At 47.3% G+C, this 19,370-nt stretch overlaps 1 protein-coding gene across 2 annotated transcripts in view; it reads left to right on the top strand.

The window, feature by feature from the left end:
* The window catches only part of ATP8A2 (ATPase phospholipid transporting 8A2), a 580,506-nt gene extending 564,428 nt beyond the window's left edge, over window positions 1-16,078 (top strand). For both annotated transcript variants that reach the window (XM_053672924.1, XM_053672925.1), the window contains exons 36-37: window positions 8,953-9,044; window positions 15,454-16,078. In XM_053672924.1, the coding sequence (XP_053528899.1) occupies window positions 8,953-9,044; window positions 15,454-15,551 (190 nt within the window). In that variant the 3' untranslated portion in view covers window positions 15,552-16,078. The remainder of the gene's footprint in view (window positions 1-8,952; window positions 9,045-15,453) is intronic.
* The last annotated feature ends 3,292 nt before the right edge of the window (window positions 16,079-19,370 follow it).

The following is a 19,370-nucleotide window of genomic DNA, read 5'->3' as shown; positions in this document are numbered from 1 at the left end:
CAGGGGAAGCCTGTACTACAAGGCTCCCTCCCTCCAGAAGATAATTCCAGTTTGGGGGGATCCCCCTCGTATTTATTACTAATCACAGTCAGCTGATGTTGTCATTTTTCCCAGTTTAAGTGAGACTAACCTCCTTTACATCCTTTTAATTACCCCCATTTATAAAATATAGTTTAATTGTCTTAAATATTTTCCCTAAATACATTTAGAACCACATCAGACATTTCTCAGTGTATCATTTTTTGTTTTAACTTGTCAAACATAATTTGGAGAATTCAAGAGGAAAGGGAAAGCCAATTGTATTTGCTCATGTTTTTGTTTACCACGTCCTTCATTCCTTTCTGATGTTCTAAGAGGTTTTTTTTTCATTTCTTCTTTGCTCATAGAACTTCCTCTAGCTATTCTGATAGTGACAAATTCTTTTAGCTTTTCTTTTATTTGATAATGTCTTTATTTCTTCTTTATTCCTGACATATTTTGCTCGATGGACAGTTCTTTTCTCTCGCCACTTGAAAAATATTATGCTACTTCTGGCCCAGTGGTTTCTGAAGAGAAATCCATTGTCATTTGAATTGATTTTCTCCTTCAGGTAGAGTGTCATTTCTCTTTGGCTGATATTGCGATCTTTTCTTCATCTCTGGTTTTCAGAAGTTTAATTATAATCTGTTTTATCCTGGATTTCTTTGCAGTTTTTCATGTTTAAGATTTGTTTAGCTTCTTGAATCTGTAGGTTTATGTCTCACAAAATTTGGAAAGTTTTCAGGCTTTATTTCTGTGAGTGCTTTTTCAGGCCTACCCTTGTTCCCTTCTCCTCCTGATATAACATGATGTTGTATCTTCTGTTCTATTCCCATAGGTCCCCGGGGCTCTGTTAATTTCTTCTTTGGTCTATTTTGTCTCCGCTATTCAGATTGGGCTGTTGCTTGGCCAAACAGTCATTTAGTTTTTTCCATAAAATAAAATACACATTTTTCATTACTACCAATTGTAGGGAACAGGTTTGTTTTGGTCTGGTGAATGTGACTCAGCTCTGTATGGAAAACCTATAGAAGCAAAGTGGTGGGCGGGAGCCAGATCTTCAAACCAAGTTTTCCCGTGGGAATCAGGCCTAGAAAATGCATACAGACTGTTATGGCTTGCTCTTGCTAAAACTCTATCACCCTGGTCTAAAACAACAAATGTGTATTGTCTATCTTCAAGGTAACTTCCAAAGCCTGTGTGAGTTTTCCCAAGGACAGAGCTAATCAGCTCATCGCTGTTTCCCTCCGCATGTTATTTTCATTTTCTTGATTATACCTAAAATGTAGACAATAATATTCTATGTAATAGATAATAAATCTTTCTCTGATGTAAGATCCCAGGAAAACAAGAAAAGCCTGTCTATGCAAGGGCCGAGTCGCTCCCCTCTTGAGGGAGTGGCCGAGGCATCCATAGGCACTCTCCCCTTGAGAGAGTGGTCGTGCCTGTTCCCTTTTTCTCCACAGGATTGTTGTCACCTGTGCGTTCATTCTCCATGTCAGCCACGGCAGGCGGACTCTACTGGCCAGGGTCTGCCACAACCAATAACTTTATTGATTTGGATATTTTGAGTATATTGACCATCTCCCACATGGTGTGATGTTGACTGTTCTCAGTTAATGTCTCAATTCGATCTCTATCAACTACCTGGTCTACCTGACTGTGAAGCATCATCCAGGGAGAAATCTCCAGCACAAAACTTCACAAACCACTTTTGACACATTCAGTCAGTCCCAGCACCTTCTCCATCCACGGCACAGTTATTTTGTGTGTGTGTTTCAGTTGCATTTTTACCTTTCTTGAAATAATAAAGTGAAATTATTATTATTAAAATGACCACACACAAATTCACCAATTTTGATAAGTTTTTTTAATACACTCTGATATGACAGCTGTCACAGTGCAATCTAACAAAATTGTTTTGAATGAAGTTAAAGACAGCTAAGCAAGCACTACTGGAATCATCTTACAAAAAACAAACAAACTTTTTGGCCAACCCAGTACCTCCAATTCACTGACCATTTCTCTGTCCCCTCCATTATGCTATTGAGCCCATCCTCTAAGTTTTTTATTTCCGTTATTATATTTCCAAGTTCTAAAATGTATAATTGTTTCTTTTTTATGTTATTGCTGAGGCTTCGTATTTTTTTTATTTGAAGCATGGCATAACTTCTCATTGAAGCGTTTTTATCAGGGCTGTTTAAAATTTTTGTCAGATTTTTCTTCTACCTCTGCCAACTTGGTGTTAGCATCTATTGATTGTTTATTTGTTTTTTAACATTCAGTTTGAGGTCTTTCTGATTCATGGTATAACGAGTCATTTTCAGATAAAACCTGGACATTTGCGGTATCATGTTACGTGACACTGGACTTTGTGGTCGTCCTCCTCCCGCCAGCAGGAGGTGACTCAGATCCCCTGGTTGACCTCCACCAGTGCCCACTGGGTGAGAACGAGGGTTCCATGCTGTTCCAGGCCTTCTTCCCCTCCAATTGCTAGTTTTAATGGTTGGAGAAAACTTGAGACCAGAAAGAACTAGAGGAATCTATCTTTTCATTTTTGGAATGGAGTTTGTATTACATTCGGTAACCTTGAACTCTATCTTGTCCTCTGCCCGACTATCCTCAACTATTCTATGTAATCTGAATTCTTTTCTTAAAAAAATACAATATCCTATCTTTATAAATGCTAGCGAGGTATTGTTTTTTTCCTCTCATAATATGTTCTAGAATTTGGAGTGGGCTTTCCTGCTCTGGAAGAGATTTGGGACTCCATAATTTTTACAAAAAAAAAATTCAGAGGGATTTATCTTGGCTGCTATTGGGGAAGTCAGTCCGTGTAAGCTCAGTGCTCAGCGTTGTGGACGAACATGAAGACAGTGCCAGGATCCGCTTTGGAGGCACATAGGATGTGACAGTGAGTCGAGGCCCAGATCAGTACGTATGAAGTACAAGTGCAGTTTTACAACTTAAGTACCCATTTCCTCTGTCCTCAGCCCAGGGTAGGTACTGTGGAAAATACAGAGAAGGTGCAAGAGCACGAAGCCTGTGTCTGAACACACAGACAGCATGTCGCTATTTCTAGGAATCACTGCTCACCAAGCCTCCTCTCACCCTGCCTGCCCTGCAGGGGTTTCTACAGGCTGAGGAATTTAAAGCGGCATCTCGGGCTTAGGCTGGTCTAGACCCAGGGTTCCATAGCCTCCTGAATGCCTCGGAGGCAACCCAAGTCCCCCGTTCAAAACAGGATTCATGGTCTTCCCCGCTGAACCCGTTGCTCCTCCTGTGTTTGCATCTGGATGATCAGCAAGGAGTCGTGGCTCAGGATGCAGATTAGATGTAAACTCTTCCGCAAGTCTTCCTGAGCTTTCTGAGTTCCTCACTCTTCCCTCTTACCACTGGGGAGCCTCTTACATGCTCTGTTATGCATTCAGCTGGTGCCCTGGGACTTGGTATGTATCTGTGAGGCTGCTGGTCAGCAGCTCTGAGACTGAGGGCTTCCTAAGGGCGGAGACTGTGTCTTAGGTGCCTTTGTCTCCAGCACTGGGTCTCACTTACCGTAGGTGCAGCATGAACACTGAGCGAGAAGTCAGGTTTGTAAAAGTGGGTTGTGTGTCAACTGGCTGTGAAGGAAAAAGGAAAATAATTTAACCATCTAATAGAAGAGATATAGTGACAGGCTCCCCACCTTAGGGTACAACTTCTCTCTATTGGAATGTTGGGGTGGAAAACCTATTTTGTTTTGTTTTATTCTTGTTATTGTCCTTCTCATTACAGGATGGGACAAAAGTAGGGTTGTATTGAAAATAAAAGTAAGTTTGTGTGGAAAAATAATATAATAATTAATAATAACAAGAATAAACTCTCTGTTTTGCATACTCACAACTGTAGACCTACTTTTGCCCCTCACTGTATATTTGTATTTAACTAAAGTAAAGTTTTTGATCCTACAAAGGCCTAGGGAGTTCTGGAATATACAGGAGCCCAAAAGGTTCTCACTTTCTAATGTTCAGATCAGAATTAGCACGGTAAGTTACCAACTGAGGCTGTGAAATCTCATTTTCTAGGGATCTTTAAAAATGGGCCAGGATTTCCACCCTCTGATGGGTCGGTAGGTGTTTGGCTTTACCTGTAGGACAGGGGATGTTGGATGGGCTTTTTTGAGGGACCCATCAGATTTACGTTTTGAAGGTAGTACAGCATTGATTTTAAAATAAACTTCGAAAAATACCTATTTGTTTTGGGGTTTGTTGACGTGTCAGCTGTGAGTCCTACCAGCTGTAATTACTGACGAGATTTTAAAACAGATCTGCAGTCATCTGCCGTATTCTCCACGCTCCCGCGCTTTGGCCGTTAAGCGTGTGCTATTTTTGCAGGACAGCCTCCAGACAGAACTGTGGATGTAAGAGTTTATCATTTCCCGACACAGGCATCTCGACTCTCTGCTCCTTCTTAAGGAGGTTGTTTCCATCTTTCGGCGCAGTGTTTGGGACGGGGCACACCACCTCCCCGTGTCAGCTCCCGAGCACAGCCTGGGGTGGGGATGTGTTAGACTGAGTTTCGTCATCACCACCAGGCAGGCACCAAGAGCTCGGGACCCTCTGGGGAGTTTTTGTGTATGTGCACCTTTCATGTCTGCAGGTGCCCGTCGGAAGCATACCTGCAAAGCTAGGAGAGGGAAAAGCCAGGGAGAGCCATTCAGCCCTAACACCCCACCCCCACGGGAAAGACAAGCCCACAGTTCAGGTGAGGGGAGGGAGTGGCCCTTAATTCAAGATGCTGTCCTCCTCCTTTTTGTTTTTTAATTGAACTTTTTTAAAAACAGTGGTAAATTCACATTCACACACATAAAATTCACTATTAGAGTGTGCAATTCGGGGGCATTAAGCACACTCACAGTGTCCTGGAGCCGTCACCACTGTCTAGTCCTAGAACACACTCATCTCCCTGAGAGGCAGCCACGTGCACTTGAAGCAGTCTTTCCCCGACAGTCCCTAACGACCCTGTTCTTCTTTCTGTCTCCGCAGTTATATGCACATTTATAGGACATTTATAGGAAATGTCCCAGTCTGGACACTTTCTATGAATGGCATCATGCAATACATGGCCTGTTTGCTTCGGCTTCTTTCACGTAACGTTCTCGAGGCTCACCCGTGTGTCGCGTACATCAGTACTTCCTTCCTGTTCGTGGCTGCACATTTTGTTTTTCTACTGATAGACATTCAGGCTGTTTCCATCTCCTGGCTCTCTGAATGCTGCTTCACATGTCGGTGTACTAGTATCTGTTTGGGGCTGCTTATAACTCTTTTGGGTATATGCCTGGGCGTGGAATTTCTGGCTGACACAGTAGCTCCATGTGGACCTGACTGAAGAACAGTGGCTGCACCGATTCACAGCCCCGCCAGTCATGTGCTAGGGCTGCAGTTACCCTGCATCCACCCAGTGTTATGTTCTGCCTCTATTTCTTTTTCGTTATAGCCATCCTAGCAGATGTTGAATGCTGTCTCTTTGATTTGCATTTTCTGAATGACTGACGAGCAGGGTATAAAAACAAAACTGCACCTTGTCATACTGAGCGTTGTAATGAGACTGTACAACACCAAAGACAAAGAGAATTATAAACGCGTCCAGAAGAAAAAACAGATTAACTTGTCCTCTACCTGAGTAGACAGTGCAAAGTAAACAAGAAAGGAGAAAGGAAGGAGCAGAGCAAAAATGTGATAAACTGGGAGCATAAACTAAGTGATTCAATTTAGACGTATTTTAAAACATAATTATATATTAATGTGAATGCATACACATATATATAGAACAAAAGTGTGAGATATGAACAAAAGATGATTTCTAACTTTATTATAGTGGAAGAGAGAAGAAGGGAATCAGAGGGAGTCTAAGGGAACTTTATATTTGATATTTCATTATTTTGTTAGAATCTGAAGTAGTTCTGCCCTGATTGGGTAGCTCAGTTGGTTAGAACATTGTTCAGATATGCCAGGGTTGTGAGTTCAATCCCTGGTCAAAACACATTCAAGAATCACCAAATGAATGCATGAGTAAATGGAACAACAAATCATGTCTCTCTCTTTCTCTCTTCCTCTCTTCCCCGCTCTCCCTCTCCCTCTCCCTTCCTCCCTCTCTCAAATAAATCAATAAAAAATAATAATAATCCGAAGTAGCTCTCCCAACCAGGCCCTAAGAGCAAACACCACGTCTAAGTATGTGCAAGTTATAAATTAACTACAGCTACCTGTGCACCTTGATGAATTACCTTCATAAAGATGGCAGTGCTTGCTGAGTCCCAGATTCTTTGAAGGTCTGAGCCAGAAAGTGGTGACCAGGGGAAGAGCTGCTGTCTTGTGCACTTCCCCCCCCTTGCCAGGCCCAGCTCTGCCCTGCACTGGGCAGGGGCATGTGCACATGCACCTCATGCAGGAAACCACCCTGGCCGCCCTATACAGGCCTGGGAGTGTGGACACTGGTTATAAGGCCTACTTTTAAGGAGAGTGCAACTAGCAGAGGTCAGGTTAGCTGTGGGTGCCAGTTTGGAGGTCACTGAGCAGGGACTTCTAGGGTCCCAAATACCTGGAGTTCGGGGACAGGCATGGGCTCTGAGTAGAGCAGTCTGCTTGGCCCCATGGACCCCTCAGCACATGGGAGAGAGGGCTGCAGGATGGAGTGGGTCCCTATGAAGCACGGGGCCTAAGAGCTGTGATGTCGTTTGCTAAAGCCAAGTGGGTAGTGCACACGCTCTGTACTGGTTTCTGACTGTTTCTGTGTGTTTGGAATATTTTATTATTAAACAAAATAAAAAGAGAAAAGCATACACCATTCCATGAGGGAATTGGGAATGTCTGTCTAGCGTAGAGGCAGGGGCAAGGGCCTTGCCAGCAAAGTGCCCCCGGAGCTTTTGCTTCGAAGCAGCTGAGTCTGTTTCCTCACCTGCCCAGTGAGAGAGCAAGATGTGGGATTTCAAAGGCGCTTCCCGCTAACATGGTTCTGTGAAGTCTCAGGAGCCCCATTACTAGGAGGAGCTCCTGGACCCGAAGTGCCAGGGGAACCAGGGATGGCCAGGGCAGAGGAGGGGCCTGGTGGCAGAGCCTAGCCCGCATCTGTCCCCCAGGTTTCTGGGAAGACAGTGCCTTGTCAACCAGGAAGGCCAGGAAGGGTGCCCCAGGAACCTGCGTTCCGACCCTCAGGGAGCGATTCTACACACAGTGCCTTCCAGGGTCAGACAGGAAGGATGGCCCTTCGGGGAGTGCCCGAAGTCCTGAAGCCAGCCATCACAGGGCATCGCGGGTGGTCAGGCAACAGCGGCCACACAGAGGGACTTCCTACTCACAGCCACCCCACTGCCCCCTGCATCTATTCAGCCCCGCAGTTCAGGGCAGTTGCTCAGCAGGGCCTGGTGAGATTGATTTGCCTGTCGGGGAAAAGACGTGAGAGGGAAGGGAAGACGGCATGGAGGGACAGGAAAGGTGGTTTTTTCTCATAAGCCGTCAGACACTTGGCCCAGCTCAGCCAGCTCAGGCTCCCCCTTAACTGGTGGTGCAGCAAACATTGTCCTTTCCACCAAGAGGTCCAGAAAGTGCTCTCTTCTGGAAACCCAAGCACAAAATGAGCTTTCAGCTCATGAAACTGTTGAGAATACCCAGGGTCCTGCTTCTCTTTCAAAGGACCTTGGGGGAGTCCTGAAGTGGACTGTGGCCAGGGAGTGGGGGGAGGTGCTTTGGATCCCAAGCAACTGCAGTTCCTTAAACAATCCCCCAGTGCCCACAAACGGCAGATTGGGGGCGTATTGGCTGCCATTAAAGTACCGCCGACTGGAGTTGCTTACACAAAAGTTATTGCCTCAGGGTTGTGGAGGCTATAAGCCCAAGACCGAGGTGTCGTCAGGGTTGGTTCCTCCTGAGACCTCTCTCCTTAGCTTGTAGATGTTCTTCTTCTTCCATTGTCTTCACGTGCTTGTTCCTCTGCCTGTGTCTGCGTCCCGGTCCCCTTTCCTCATGAGGACACCAGTCATACTGGATTCAGGCCTATCCTAATGACCATTTAAATGCAATCGCCTCTTTAAAGATCCTGTCTTTTAATACAGTCACATTCTGCAGCACTGGGGGTTAGGACTTTAACTCGTGAATGTGGGTGGGAGGGACGCAGCTCCCCCTGTGATGGGGGGGGGCAGGGGCAGACTCCTGTACACCAGAAATCTCACTGGGAGCAAGCGGAGTGGCACACTGATGGCAAAAAATCGAAGCACTTTGTCCAGCCGGACAGTTTTCAAGCACTCACTGCAGTGTATAGGAATGAAGACAGCTGTCCTCCAGGATAGCTTCATATCTGTTCACAGCTGTGACAACCTGGGAGGAAATAATTTCAGGAGAGGCAGGAAGAGTGCCTAAGCCTCATGTTTTCAAAGAAAACTCGCCTTGATTTTTATTGTGGTTCAGAACAAACATTGGGTTCTGTGGAGAGAAGCCCGGCTCTCGCTGGGGTCCTGAGGCACCTGGGCGAGGCTCCGGCCCGGGTACCGGTTACTGGCTTGAGGAAAGGCGGCTGCAGGTGGGGTTGAGGCTTTTAAGACGTTTACCACAGAAACAGATCACTCCTTCAAAAGTGTTGTGGGACGCCAAGGATTTGCCTGGTATGAAAGGGCACTTGTAGTGCACTTCCATTAAGAGGAAGGCAGAGTTCAGAGGCGTTGTGTACAGGACGGGCTGAACACAGAGTGCCTTTTAGAAGCGAGAGCCATGCCCTCCAAGTGTCAAGATAGCATCTACAGTCAACAGCGGGCAGGCTTGCGAAACTGGAGATTTTTCTTGACGTGGGGAAGGAAGCTTTTTCTCCCTGTCTGTTTTATTTTACAACCTGAAGTCATGCAGCGAGTCCCTTTGAGACGTGTCCTTGTGAGTTAGAGGCTGACCGCGTTTGATTTACCTGCAGGATGAATGAGCGGGACCGCTTGTTAAAGAGGCTCAGCAGGAAGACGCCCCCCACTCTCTTCCGTGGGAGTTCCCTCCGGCAGAGCGTTCCACGTAAGTAGTCACGCCAGCCCACTCAGGCTGCAAGACCCGGCCCACGCAGGGGCGCGGGCAGCTTAATGAAGGCCTGGATGTTGTTAATGGGGATGGAGACAGCTGCCAAGCTGGAGCCCCACGTTTGGAAGGGAAATTTGTGTGTTTGGCCTGAGGCAAGTACAGCTCAAATATGGGTAGTTCCTTGGGACCCAATCAAATGCCTGAATGACAAAATCCTTAAACTTAAAATCCTGATGTGGGTAAGATCCTCTGTCAGCCTCCCAACAGCACTTTTTCTAAGGTTGAAGTGATACTACTTTTAAATTGTTTCCCCAAAGATAGCAACATGCAGGGTTTTATCTAATATTAGTATATTAATTAAAACGATGCCAATCACTGGTAAAAAAAAAATCTCTGTGCTTTTCTCAGGAATGCAGCTGGGTATCTAGTACCAGTGTCCCCACTCTGAATGCTAAAGCCTCGGCCTGGTTTCCGCTGAGGGGGCCTGACCTGAGCAGGGGGTCCGGGGGTGCGCCGGAACCCAGAGGAGCCGGGAGGGGAGGCCATGAAAGGCAGATGGGGTGCCGGCACTCGTGGGGCTGCCGGGGGCTGACCTGAGCAATCCAGCCGTTCAGCTCCCAGCTGAGGGGCGTCATTAGAAGTGCAAGTTCAATTCATGCTGGGGCCTGTAGGCCCATTGGCCCCTGCCTCCCTGAACCCCTCCTCTCTCTCCAGCCCGCACTCCCTCTCTTACACACGTACACGTCATCGCCGTCATCTCTTCAGCCCCTGCCCCCGTTCCTGCTTCCCTTTCTATCCCCAAGAAGGTGAGAAAGAAACAACTCGTAGACCAAGAGCAGTTTAGAGAGAATAATCATTGTACCATAGGACATGTAATCAAGGACCTATGTCAAGTTTAATTGAGCTCCACTGATCAGCAGATCTTTGCCGACTTTCTCAATGGAGAGAAAGGGAGAGGCGTGGGATAGTATCCCTTCTCAGTAATCCACTTCCTCTTTTCCCTTTCCCACCGGAACAGCAACATGAGAGAAAGGGGACTGAGGCCAGCTGCATGTGGGGTCTCACTTGCTTGGTGTGTCCTTTAATGCTCCTTGGCCCTAGGAGGTGGGTGGTGTCAGCCTCAAGAGCACCTGGCAGAGGCTCAGGTCAGTACAGTAGCTGGCCCAGCGTGGCCCAGCAATAGGGATCGCGGAATGCAGTTGTGGTGTCTCTGACCTGAGAGACAGGTCAAGTCAGGAGGCTTTCTGGGGAAGATCGCGGAGAGAGGGTCAGGGCTCAGCTTCTGGGGCCGAGCTGCCTGGCCTCCTGCCCTGGCCTGGCCACCCTTCTGTGACCTTAGGCAAGTTAACTTCTCTGTTTCCACGTCTGTAGAATGGAGATGACTCACCTGGGGTTGTTGGGAGGGTTAAGTGAGATCGTAAAGAGCCTAGAATAATGCCTGACAACACAGAGTCCAATAAATGTTAGGTATTAGTTATATATTTTTTTTCTGCCACTAGCTGAGTCAGTTTGGGTAACTTAGATGTTTCTCTAAGTTTTTGTTTTATCCTCTGGGGGGAAAGGAGAATTATAATAATAATAATAAGCTCTCTTAGTCCAGGCGAGGCTTCACGATAACGTACATGCAAGACACCAAGAAAACGCACACTGGCTTCTAACCCGCCCCTGCACGCGGGGCGCTGCTCCTCTGACCCTGGTCTCCCAGCGACCGCAGGAAGAGCACGTGCAGTGCGCTGTGTGCGCAGTCGGCCCTGACGTTGAAGGTGTTAGGGGTGCTGGCCCCAGCTAAAAATTCGCCTGTATCTTTTGGCTCATCCAAAACTTATAGCCTATTGTTGAGCAGAAGCCTTAGTGGTAGGGTAAACAGTTGATTAACACATATTTTATATGTTCTATGTATTAGATGCTGTGGTCTTAGACAAAGTAGAGAAAGAAAATAGTGTTAACAAAGTCATAAAGAAGAGAAAATGCATTTACAGTGTGTACTGAAAAACTTACACATAAACGGACCCACCCAATTCAAACCTATGTCGTTCACGAGTCGACTGTGCAGATCAAAAACCAAGTGGGAGAGTCATACAAAGTCTTAAGACGACAACTAAACATTTTGCTTAAATTGCAACATTTTGAAAGACAAAAAAATTCTAATGAACAAGTACAAGAAATCAAAAAGCTTCTAAAATCACACTACATTTTAAAAACACCCAGAAATGGGTAGTAGGAACCTGGCTGACCATAGACTGTCCCTGTCATTAGCAACTAGAGAGGGCGGCTCATCCAGCAGCTCTTACGGCTCCATGTGTGGGGGAAGCCCTTCGCAGCTGCTCTGGGCCCTGATGTCCTGCCGGGTCTGTCCTCCAGCTGTCGTGGGCCTCAGCCTTCCCAGGAAACTGGAAAAATACTCCAGTCTTGGAAGTACTTTTAGTTTCTCATGAGCCACCAACACGGTACGTGCAATAAGGGAGGTAGGTCAGAGTGTCCTGCATGGTCTAATGCCCTTGTCATCCCTCCGTATTCCCTGTCTCTCCTGCTGTTAGGAATATTCTTCTAGACAGGAAGCTGCTACTTTCATTAAGATGTTATAAGAGCTCAAATTCAAAAGGATACAACTTAAAGGAAGTTTTATTCCATAATAATGAGGGCAGGCCACATGGTTCTATAGACATCACCAAATGTTCTACCAGGACTAGTCAAAATAACCAAGAAATTCACCTACCCCTTCATCGCCTTTCACCCACCCCATTTTGTCCCCAGATTCTGGCTGTGGCCGAGGACTTAGGAGGCAGACATGGTAGAAGGCCAGCCAGGGAGAGTTCAAGTTGAGAGCTTTCTCCAGGCCCCGTCTGTACTTTGTGGCCGTCAGGACTTCCTGAAAGATGCGAGGAAGTGGGAAATGCTAAGAGCCAGAAGTTTCCTCTGTGAGCCCCCTGTTTGGATGCCAAGGGCAGTTAGACAATCGTCAGGCAGAAGCTGGTGAACTGACGCTGTGTCTCTGACTGGCTGACGGGTGCAGGCCCCACTTGGGGCTCACAAATGCTATTGTCCCACTAAAACATCTTCCATTACCACTCTGACCCCCACCTGGATATTTTACGTGAGCCAGGGACATACCTGCACCCTTGGATAATGCTGTCGGGCCGTCCTTTATTCTTGAATTACAAAGTCCACTTTCAGTCCCAGCTGAGGTTCAGAAAGTCTCAGTCTATAACATTTTGGAAACATGATGGCAGATACAAGGGACGGGAACTGGCAGAGAATCAACTTGGCAGTGACCTTTGGCTGCTCTGCTTTCCCTGAGGCAAGAGACTCAGTGTTGGACCAGGAGCCTCTCTGTGCCATCTCTGCTGCTGGGGAGAGGGGCCGCGGGGTCCCACCAGAAGTCCCCGAGCCGGCGAGGCAGACAGAAGCCGAGGGCGCTGTCCCACTACAAGCAGAAGAAACCGCGGCCGCCGGCTCCCTGGTTGGCACAGGCAGACCCGAGTGGAAGACAGAGTAAATGAGAGGGAATGGACAACTCCAGTGCTAAAGTTGCCTTTCCCGAAAAGACACTCCGAAACAATGTTTCTGTCTCAACGAGTTCTTTTTATTCCTTCCCCTCCACCCCTTACCCCTCGACCCCCTCCCCCCCAAAAAAAAACCCACATCCAGGAGGTGGTAGCAATTTTCTACTGGGACTGACGGTTGAGACAGGCGCCTTTCTGTTCTGGCGTGGAGGTAGAGGACGCCGCCACTGTTGCCTAGTGTGAGTGAGCCCTGAGCAGAGGCAAGGGTGCTGTGGCCTGGGGACGGCTAGCTGGGACAACACCAGTGCCCACATGGAGGACCAGAGCTGTGAGAAGCTGGACCTCACCTGGTCCAGGCCGGTTTTTTTTTTGTTTTTTTGTTTTTACAGAAAAGTAAACCAAGGAGACCCAGAGAGCTTAAAGAGCTCATGGTCCTGTGGCTGAGTTACTGCCAAGCAGGGACTACAACCAGCCCTTCTTGCCCCCAGTGCCTCTGCTGTGGGCAGCCAAATCCATGATGAAGACGGAGGAAGTTGGGAAGCCGACTTCAGGGCGAAAGGCTCAGGAGTCCACCCCGCCCCAGAAGCATTCAAACAGAGCACTTACTAAGTGCTCCCACTGCTGGGACCAGAGCCATTTCTGTCCGGGCCACAGGTGTCTGCCTGGGGTGGCAGGACCGTCACTGCAGCGGCACAGGAGACCCAGAGACAACTGCGGTGGGGCCCCTCCCAACACATCAGGCCTTCACCAGAGCGCCAGCTGCCCACGTTGACCACAGTTCTCAGTCTTGTCATCAGAGGAGACGATGTTATTGGCTAGATTTTCCTTTGAAACATCCCAAGGAAAGGCGTCTCTTCTAGGACCGCAGTGAAGATGCTGCACAAAGGGCACGTGTGCCTGGACGGGCCGGCAGCCGGCTCTGGGAGGGGGGGAGCAGGAGAGGAGCCCCCCCCAGAGCCGGGCGTTAGGGAGGATTCCTTGGAGCTGTTCATCTCGGATCAAGCAGCCTGGGAGAATCTACGGGTTACCAGGGAAACAGGATCACAGGGCGTTTCCTCTTCAGATTCTGTGCAGCCTCCAAGGCAGTGAGACTGAAAGCAAAGCTTCCTTGTGTGGAAATCCATGGTGAGGAAGTTCAAGTGTGCTGGGGCCAGGGCCTGAACGAGCCCACAGCCCCCTCTCCAGGCTTGCTTCTGCCTTTCTGCTCCAGACACGCCTGCTCAGTGTCCTGCTAGGCGGGGCTCACGATGGCCTGGGGGCGGCTGCTTTCTCTGGCTACCATGCAGGGTGGGATTTTGGGGTTTGTGGGTTTGATTCCATTAGCAATTTAGTTGGTGAGCAGACAAGAGTTCCCTGTGGAAGATTGCCCTAGGTTCTGGGTCAGGCTGGCTGGCTCGTCCCCCTTTCCTTACCCCCCCCTACCCCCTGCTGCTCAGCCATGTCCTCAGTTGGCCCCAGCCCACCTCTGGAGACCAGCTCTGGCCTCCTGGGTGGCCCTTCTGAGCCCTTGGGTTTCCTCAGCAGGAGGCTGAAAGGCGTGCTCTCTAGAAGAACTGGGAAGCCAGCCCAGGGACAGGAGCTCCGAGTTTACAGGCATCTACAGAGTGAGAAGTTACCTGAGACTCTTCTGAACTCTCTTCTTCTCCGTCCCCTCAAAGACTCTTATGCACTGTTGTTATACGTCTTTATCCCCCAGAAACTCTTCTTTTTAAGCCAGAGATCTGAGTAAAATAATTAACAGTCCAGGAGATGATCCATGGGCAGAATTTCTGATTGATTTTTCTCCTTTGAAGACTATGACAGTTAACTAGCAGCTCTCAATTAGTCACAAGTGTATGCATAGGCAGGGTCACCACTGTCAGCCTTTTCACTGTGTTGTCTTTGGTCAGAATGTCTCATCCAGGGGGGTGAGCCAATAGAGAGAGAGTCTGGCGAGTATCCCATCTGTGAGAAGAACCAGTTAGGAAGGAAAGCCCCGGTTTGGGCTCACTGAAATGAAACCTTTTCCAGATCTGGCGATGCAGGAGAATGTGGGCCCTGCAGAAATGCTGATTGGGTCTGGCTCTAAATTCTGCCACTCACTAGGTCTGGGACCTTGGGCAGATCATGAAGTTGCCCCATGCCTCAGTTTTCCCATCTGTGAAATGGGAAATATACTAGCACCTATCTTATAGGGCTGTTGAGGGGAATAAGTAAGGCATTTGTGCACAGTACACAGGACAGTACCTGTACACACAGCATGTAATAATTGTCTGTTGCTGCTACTACTACCACTGCAACGGGTCATAAGAACCAGTCTTCTTCTGGCCACAAGGCCTTCTTGTGGCCTCTTGATTTTATCTTGTGATCTTTTTCTTGGTTTACACAAAAATAAACCCACAGTAATTTCTTATTACCAGCCCCAATCAGCCCAATTTAAAAACAGGAACTCTCCAAGCATCACGTGCCCTTTGCCATCTTTCACTATTAGCGTGTGCATGTTTTTCCCAGTGTGTTTACAGCTTCATAAACTACCCAGCCGGCCTGCAGCTTCAGGCACATTGGGACATTTCTGGAGCAGAACAACTTGATTGGTGGTGGGAAAGTGCAGACATGGACCACTGACCCGCTGTTTATGCTTCCCAGGCTGAACTCGGCTACAGGCCCCTACATGAGAGGCCGCCCCTCAGAGCCACTCCCATCCAGCATCAGCAGCCAGAACCCCTGAGACCCGACCCACAGGCTGTGTCCTGCCATCACACCCACCCTGCCCACGCTTCCCATCTGGGTCACAAGCTACCCATCTCAGGCCCCCACCGGGGGTATGGAAGTTCGGAATAGGCTCCCCCAAAGCAGTTTCTTCCCAACCTAGTGCACTCCCCTGACGCTGCTCTTAACCACGTCCTCCTCTGTGCTTCTTTCAGATGGGTACGCCTTCTCTCAAGAAGAGCATGGAGCTGTCACTCAGGAAGAAATTGTTCGTGCTTATGACACCACCAAAAAGAAATCGAGGCAGAAATAAGAGTCAAGTTTTCCTGACTGAGGCTAGGAAAAAGATGCAATTTGTTGTACTCATTGTGAACATGTCTTTGTCAGAAGAGACTGGTGTCAGCAGCCAAAACATGGGAAAACACATTTCTGTGGCCTTAGCCAACCAGTTTGTTAGTTATATTCCCACGCAAACCCGGGGTGCGTACCACGGGGAAGCCATTTCTCCCTCCCCGTTTGTCTGCAGTGCTCGGCCTAATCTTTGTTTACCTTGTTATGAAGCGTTCAGCTGTGCTCTGTGAAGTGTGAAATTAAAAACATTATGTCACACCGATATTTAAACATCAGTACAAGTTGTTCTGTGAGCAAAGATAAAAGAGTCTTATGTTGCGTGAGAAACCTACCTTGTGACAGGGGAGCCGGGACACCCTCGCTTCTTGTTTTGTTACTTCACAGATTAAGTCCACGGGGCAACATGTAGACTTCCCTTTAGGGAAAGTTGCTGTCTTGCTTTGTTTTCTGTTTTGTTTGTATGAAGTTGGCATAAACTTCTTGACCGCACTGAAGTCACAAATATGTGTATCTGGGTGGGAAACCTGAGAACGTTGATTTGAACCCCTTCGCCACCTTCCCAGTGGGGCAAACCATCGGCGCCCAACAGCATCTCCCGTACCTTCCTAGGTGCCTTCTGACCCAGCCCTCCCATTCACCCAGGTTCCTCGTCCCAGACGAGCATGGCTGGCCACCAGTTCAGTGCATGGACGCTGGCGGGTACCAGTCTGAGTCCACACTCTTTCTACCACAGATCCAGATACATATGCAAGAAATCCCTTCTTCCACCACCCTTTTCTGCATATATTCTAAATGTTGATCTGCCTCTTTGTGGTGAGGGAAGCCTGTGGGCCAGGGTGGTGGTGGAGACCTGCTCTGGTCAGGCTCCTGGTATCACTTCCCAGCTCCCAGACCACTGGACCCCTGGCATCCACATAACTTTGAACCCACACTGGTCTTCTTGGGAATTGAGGGCACATTTTCGATTTTCGCCCTTGGAAAATGAATGAATTTAGAGCACATCTCCCCAGCAAAGGAATACACCTGTAGTAACACACCTGTTACTCTGTAGTTCTAGAACCAGAAAGGGTGTGCAGACCCAGATGAGAAAGTAAGGGCCTCTGAGTGTGGGGAAGGAGGATGACTGCGGAAGGTGAAAGTGCCAACCAAGGACACGGACACAGGGAGGAGGACATAGGAGACATTTCCCACCAAATCTGAGTAGAAACTCTGAAATCAAGCCCTGAAGCCCAGACAATTGTCCTGATCAGCCTGATATGTCCAGGAGGTTAAACAGGATGTTGACAGGCAGTTTTAATTGCAAAGAATTCAAAATATTTCAACACCCTTTTTCATATCAACAGGTTTCCTTCCTTATTCAATCAGTGTTGGTTAGATACAGGCATTGCTCACAGCCGGAACTATCCTGAGTGTAAAATGAGGAAGGGACATAATTGACTTTCCAAACTGCACAGCCCCTTGTTCTAAATTTGGACAGAACCTCAATGCCTTCGGGCAGCAGTGTGAGCACCTGGAGCCCTTAATAAACGACCAGCCTGGAGGCACGTTCTCTCCTCTCAGCTTTGGTTGCCAAACCAGATTTTTGGATGGCTTAACATAAATACTTCTGGGCAGCTGTTGCTGGTTACAGTGGCACAGTTCCTCTGGGAATGACTGTGCTAAATTAGGAAGCAGAACAATAGTGCACTTTGCCTCCTAGCCCTTTATTTTTAGAACATCTACCACTTATCAGGCATTGAAATAATTTAGAGTATGATTTGCATTGACTAAGAAAACTAATCCCTGACTTCCGTTCAAGATGGCAGTGTAGACATGGCTTGCCTCTGTATATAACCACATTAAAATTATAACTAAAATATAGAACAACCATCACTCAGAACCATCAGAAATCGAGTTGAATGGAATTCTGACAACTATGGAATTAAAGAAGCCACATCCATTCAGACTGAGCCAGTAAGCTGGTGTCATATTTGAGACTCCACCAATCTGGCTAATACTACTTGACTTGCCTTGGAGATCCCCAGAGACTCTGCCGCACCCAATTTATGGCCCCACCCAACTTATAGGTCTACTCAAGCTGCTTTTCCATATGAATGGCTGGTCTTGGCTCCTGTTTAACAACTTCCTGAATCCTCTCAAACAAGCAACAGCTGGCCTCAGTGAGCCCTAAGCCCAGCATTAGCAGCAGTCAGCCTAGATTTACAACTCGGCTTTACCTGAGAATCGCCAAGTTCAGCACAAGTAGCAGCCATCATAGATTGCTTTGTATCTCAGGCAGGGCAAAACACATATGGGGGCTGACTTCAGCCTGCACCACCCAGGAAATCCCAGGGCCAGCCCACCCAGTGGACAGCTACAGACCACATCAGAGCACCACTGCATATATGCTGCCACCTGCCCCTGCACAGCTGATCCTCCACTGAGGGCAGAGGTTGGTAGTCAGTGGTCATAGCCAATCCTTGCAGCCGATTGGCCTGGGTTAATCCCTCCTATTGATCTGCCAACAGCAACCAAGGCTCAATTACAAGAGGAGGGTGTACTCAGCTCACACATGGGGTGCACCTTGAGTACTCAGCTTGATGATAGGGGAGGCTGTGCCACTGAATCCTACAAAACACTTACTACATTAGGCCACTCAACCAACAGGGAGTCATAGGAAGTCATAGCAGCTCTGCCTAATATATAGAAACGAACACAGGAAGGCTGCCAAAATGAGGAGATAAAGCAATGTGGCCCAAATGAAAGAACATAACAAAACTCCAGAAAAAAAGCTACATGAAATGGAGATAAGCAATCTATCAGATGCAGAGTTCAAAACAGTGCTTATAAGGATGCTCAAGGAACTTAGTGAGGACCACAACAGCATAGAAAAGATCCACTCAGAAACAAAGGATTCACTAATTGAAAGAAAGAACAATTTACAGGGAAACAATGGTAAAGTGGATGAAGCCTACAATCAAATCACTGATTTGAAACATAAGGAAGCAAGAAATGACCAATGAGAACTATAAGAATACAAAAGAATCCCCCAAAAAAGGATAGCCTCTAGGATAACTTCAAGCATTTCAACATTTGCATCATAGGGATGCCAGAAGGAGAAGAGAAAGAGCAAGAAATTGGAAATCTATCTGAAAAAAAGAATGAAACAAAACTTTCCTAATTTGGTGAAGGAAATATACATGCAATTCTAGGCAGCACAGAGTGTTCCAAACAAGATGGATGCAAAAAGGCCCACTCCAAGACACATCATAATTAAAATGCCAAAGGTTGAAGATAAAGAAAGAATCTTAAAAGCAGCAAAAGAAAAGCAGCTAGTTACATGCAGGGGAGTTCCCATAAAACTGTCAGCTGATTTCTCCAAAAAAAAAAAACTTTGCAGGCTAGAAGGACTGGCAAGAAATATTCAAAGTCATGAAAAGCAAAGACCTACAGCCAAGATTGCTCTACCCAGTGAAGCTATCATTTAAAATCAAAGGACATATAAAGACCTTCCTAGACAAGAAAAAACTAAAAGAGTTCATCATCACCCAACCATTATTATATGCAGTGTTAAAGGGACTTATGTAAGAAAAAGAAGATCAAAACTATGAATAATAAAATGGCAAAAAATTATAAATCTAGCAACAATTGAATCTAAAAAAAAGAAAGAAGAAGAACAGAGACAGAATCATATATAGAGAGAGGGTTTTGATGGTTGCCCAGTAGGAGGGAGGTGTGGGGAAATGGGTGAAGAGGTGAGGGTAATGAGAAGTACAAACAGGTAGCTACAGAATAACCATGG

Source organism: Artibeus jamaicensis, unplaced genomic scaffold, assembly GCF_021234435.1.
Source record: "Artibeus jamaicensis isolate MK-2021 breed Jamaican fruit bat unplaced genomic scaffold, CSHL_Jam_final contig_793, whole genome shotgun sequence".
In the NCBI taxonomy this organism is placed as follows: Eukaryota; Metazoa; Chordata; class Mammalia; order Chiroptera; family Phyllostomidae; genus Artibeus; species Artibeus jamaicensis.
This window is presented reverse-complemented; position numbering and strand designations above follow the sequence as displayed.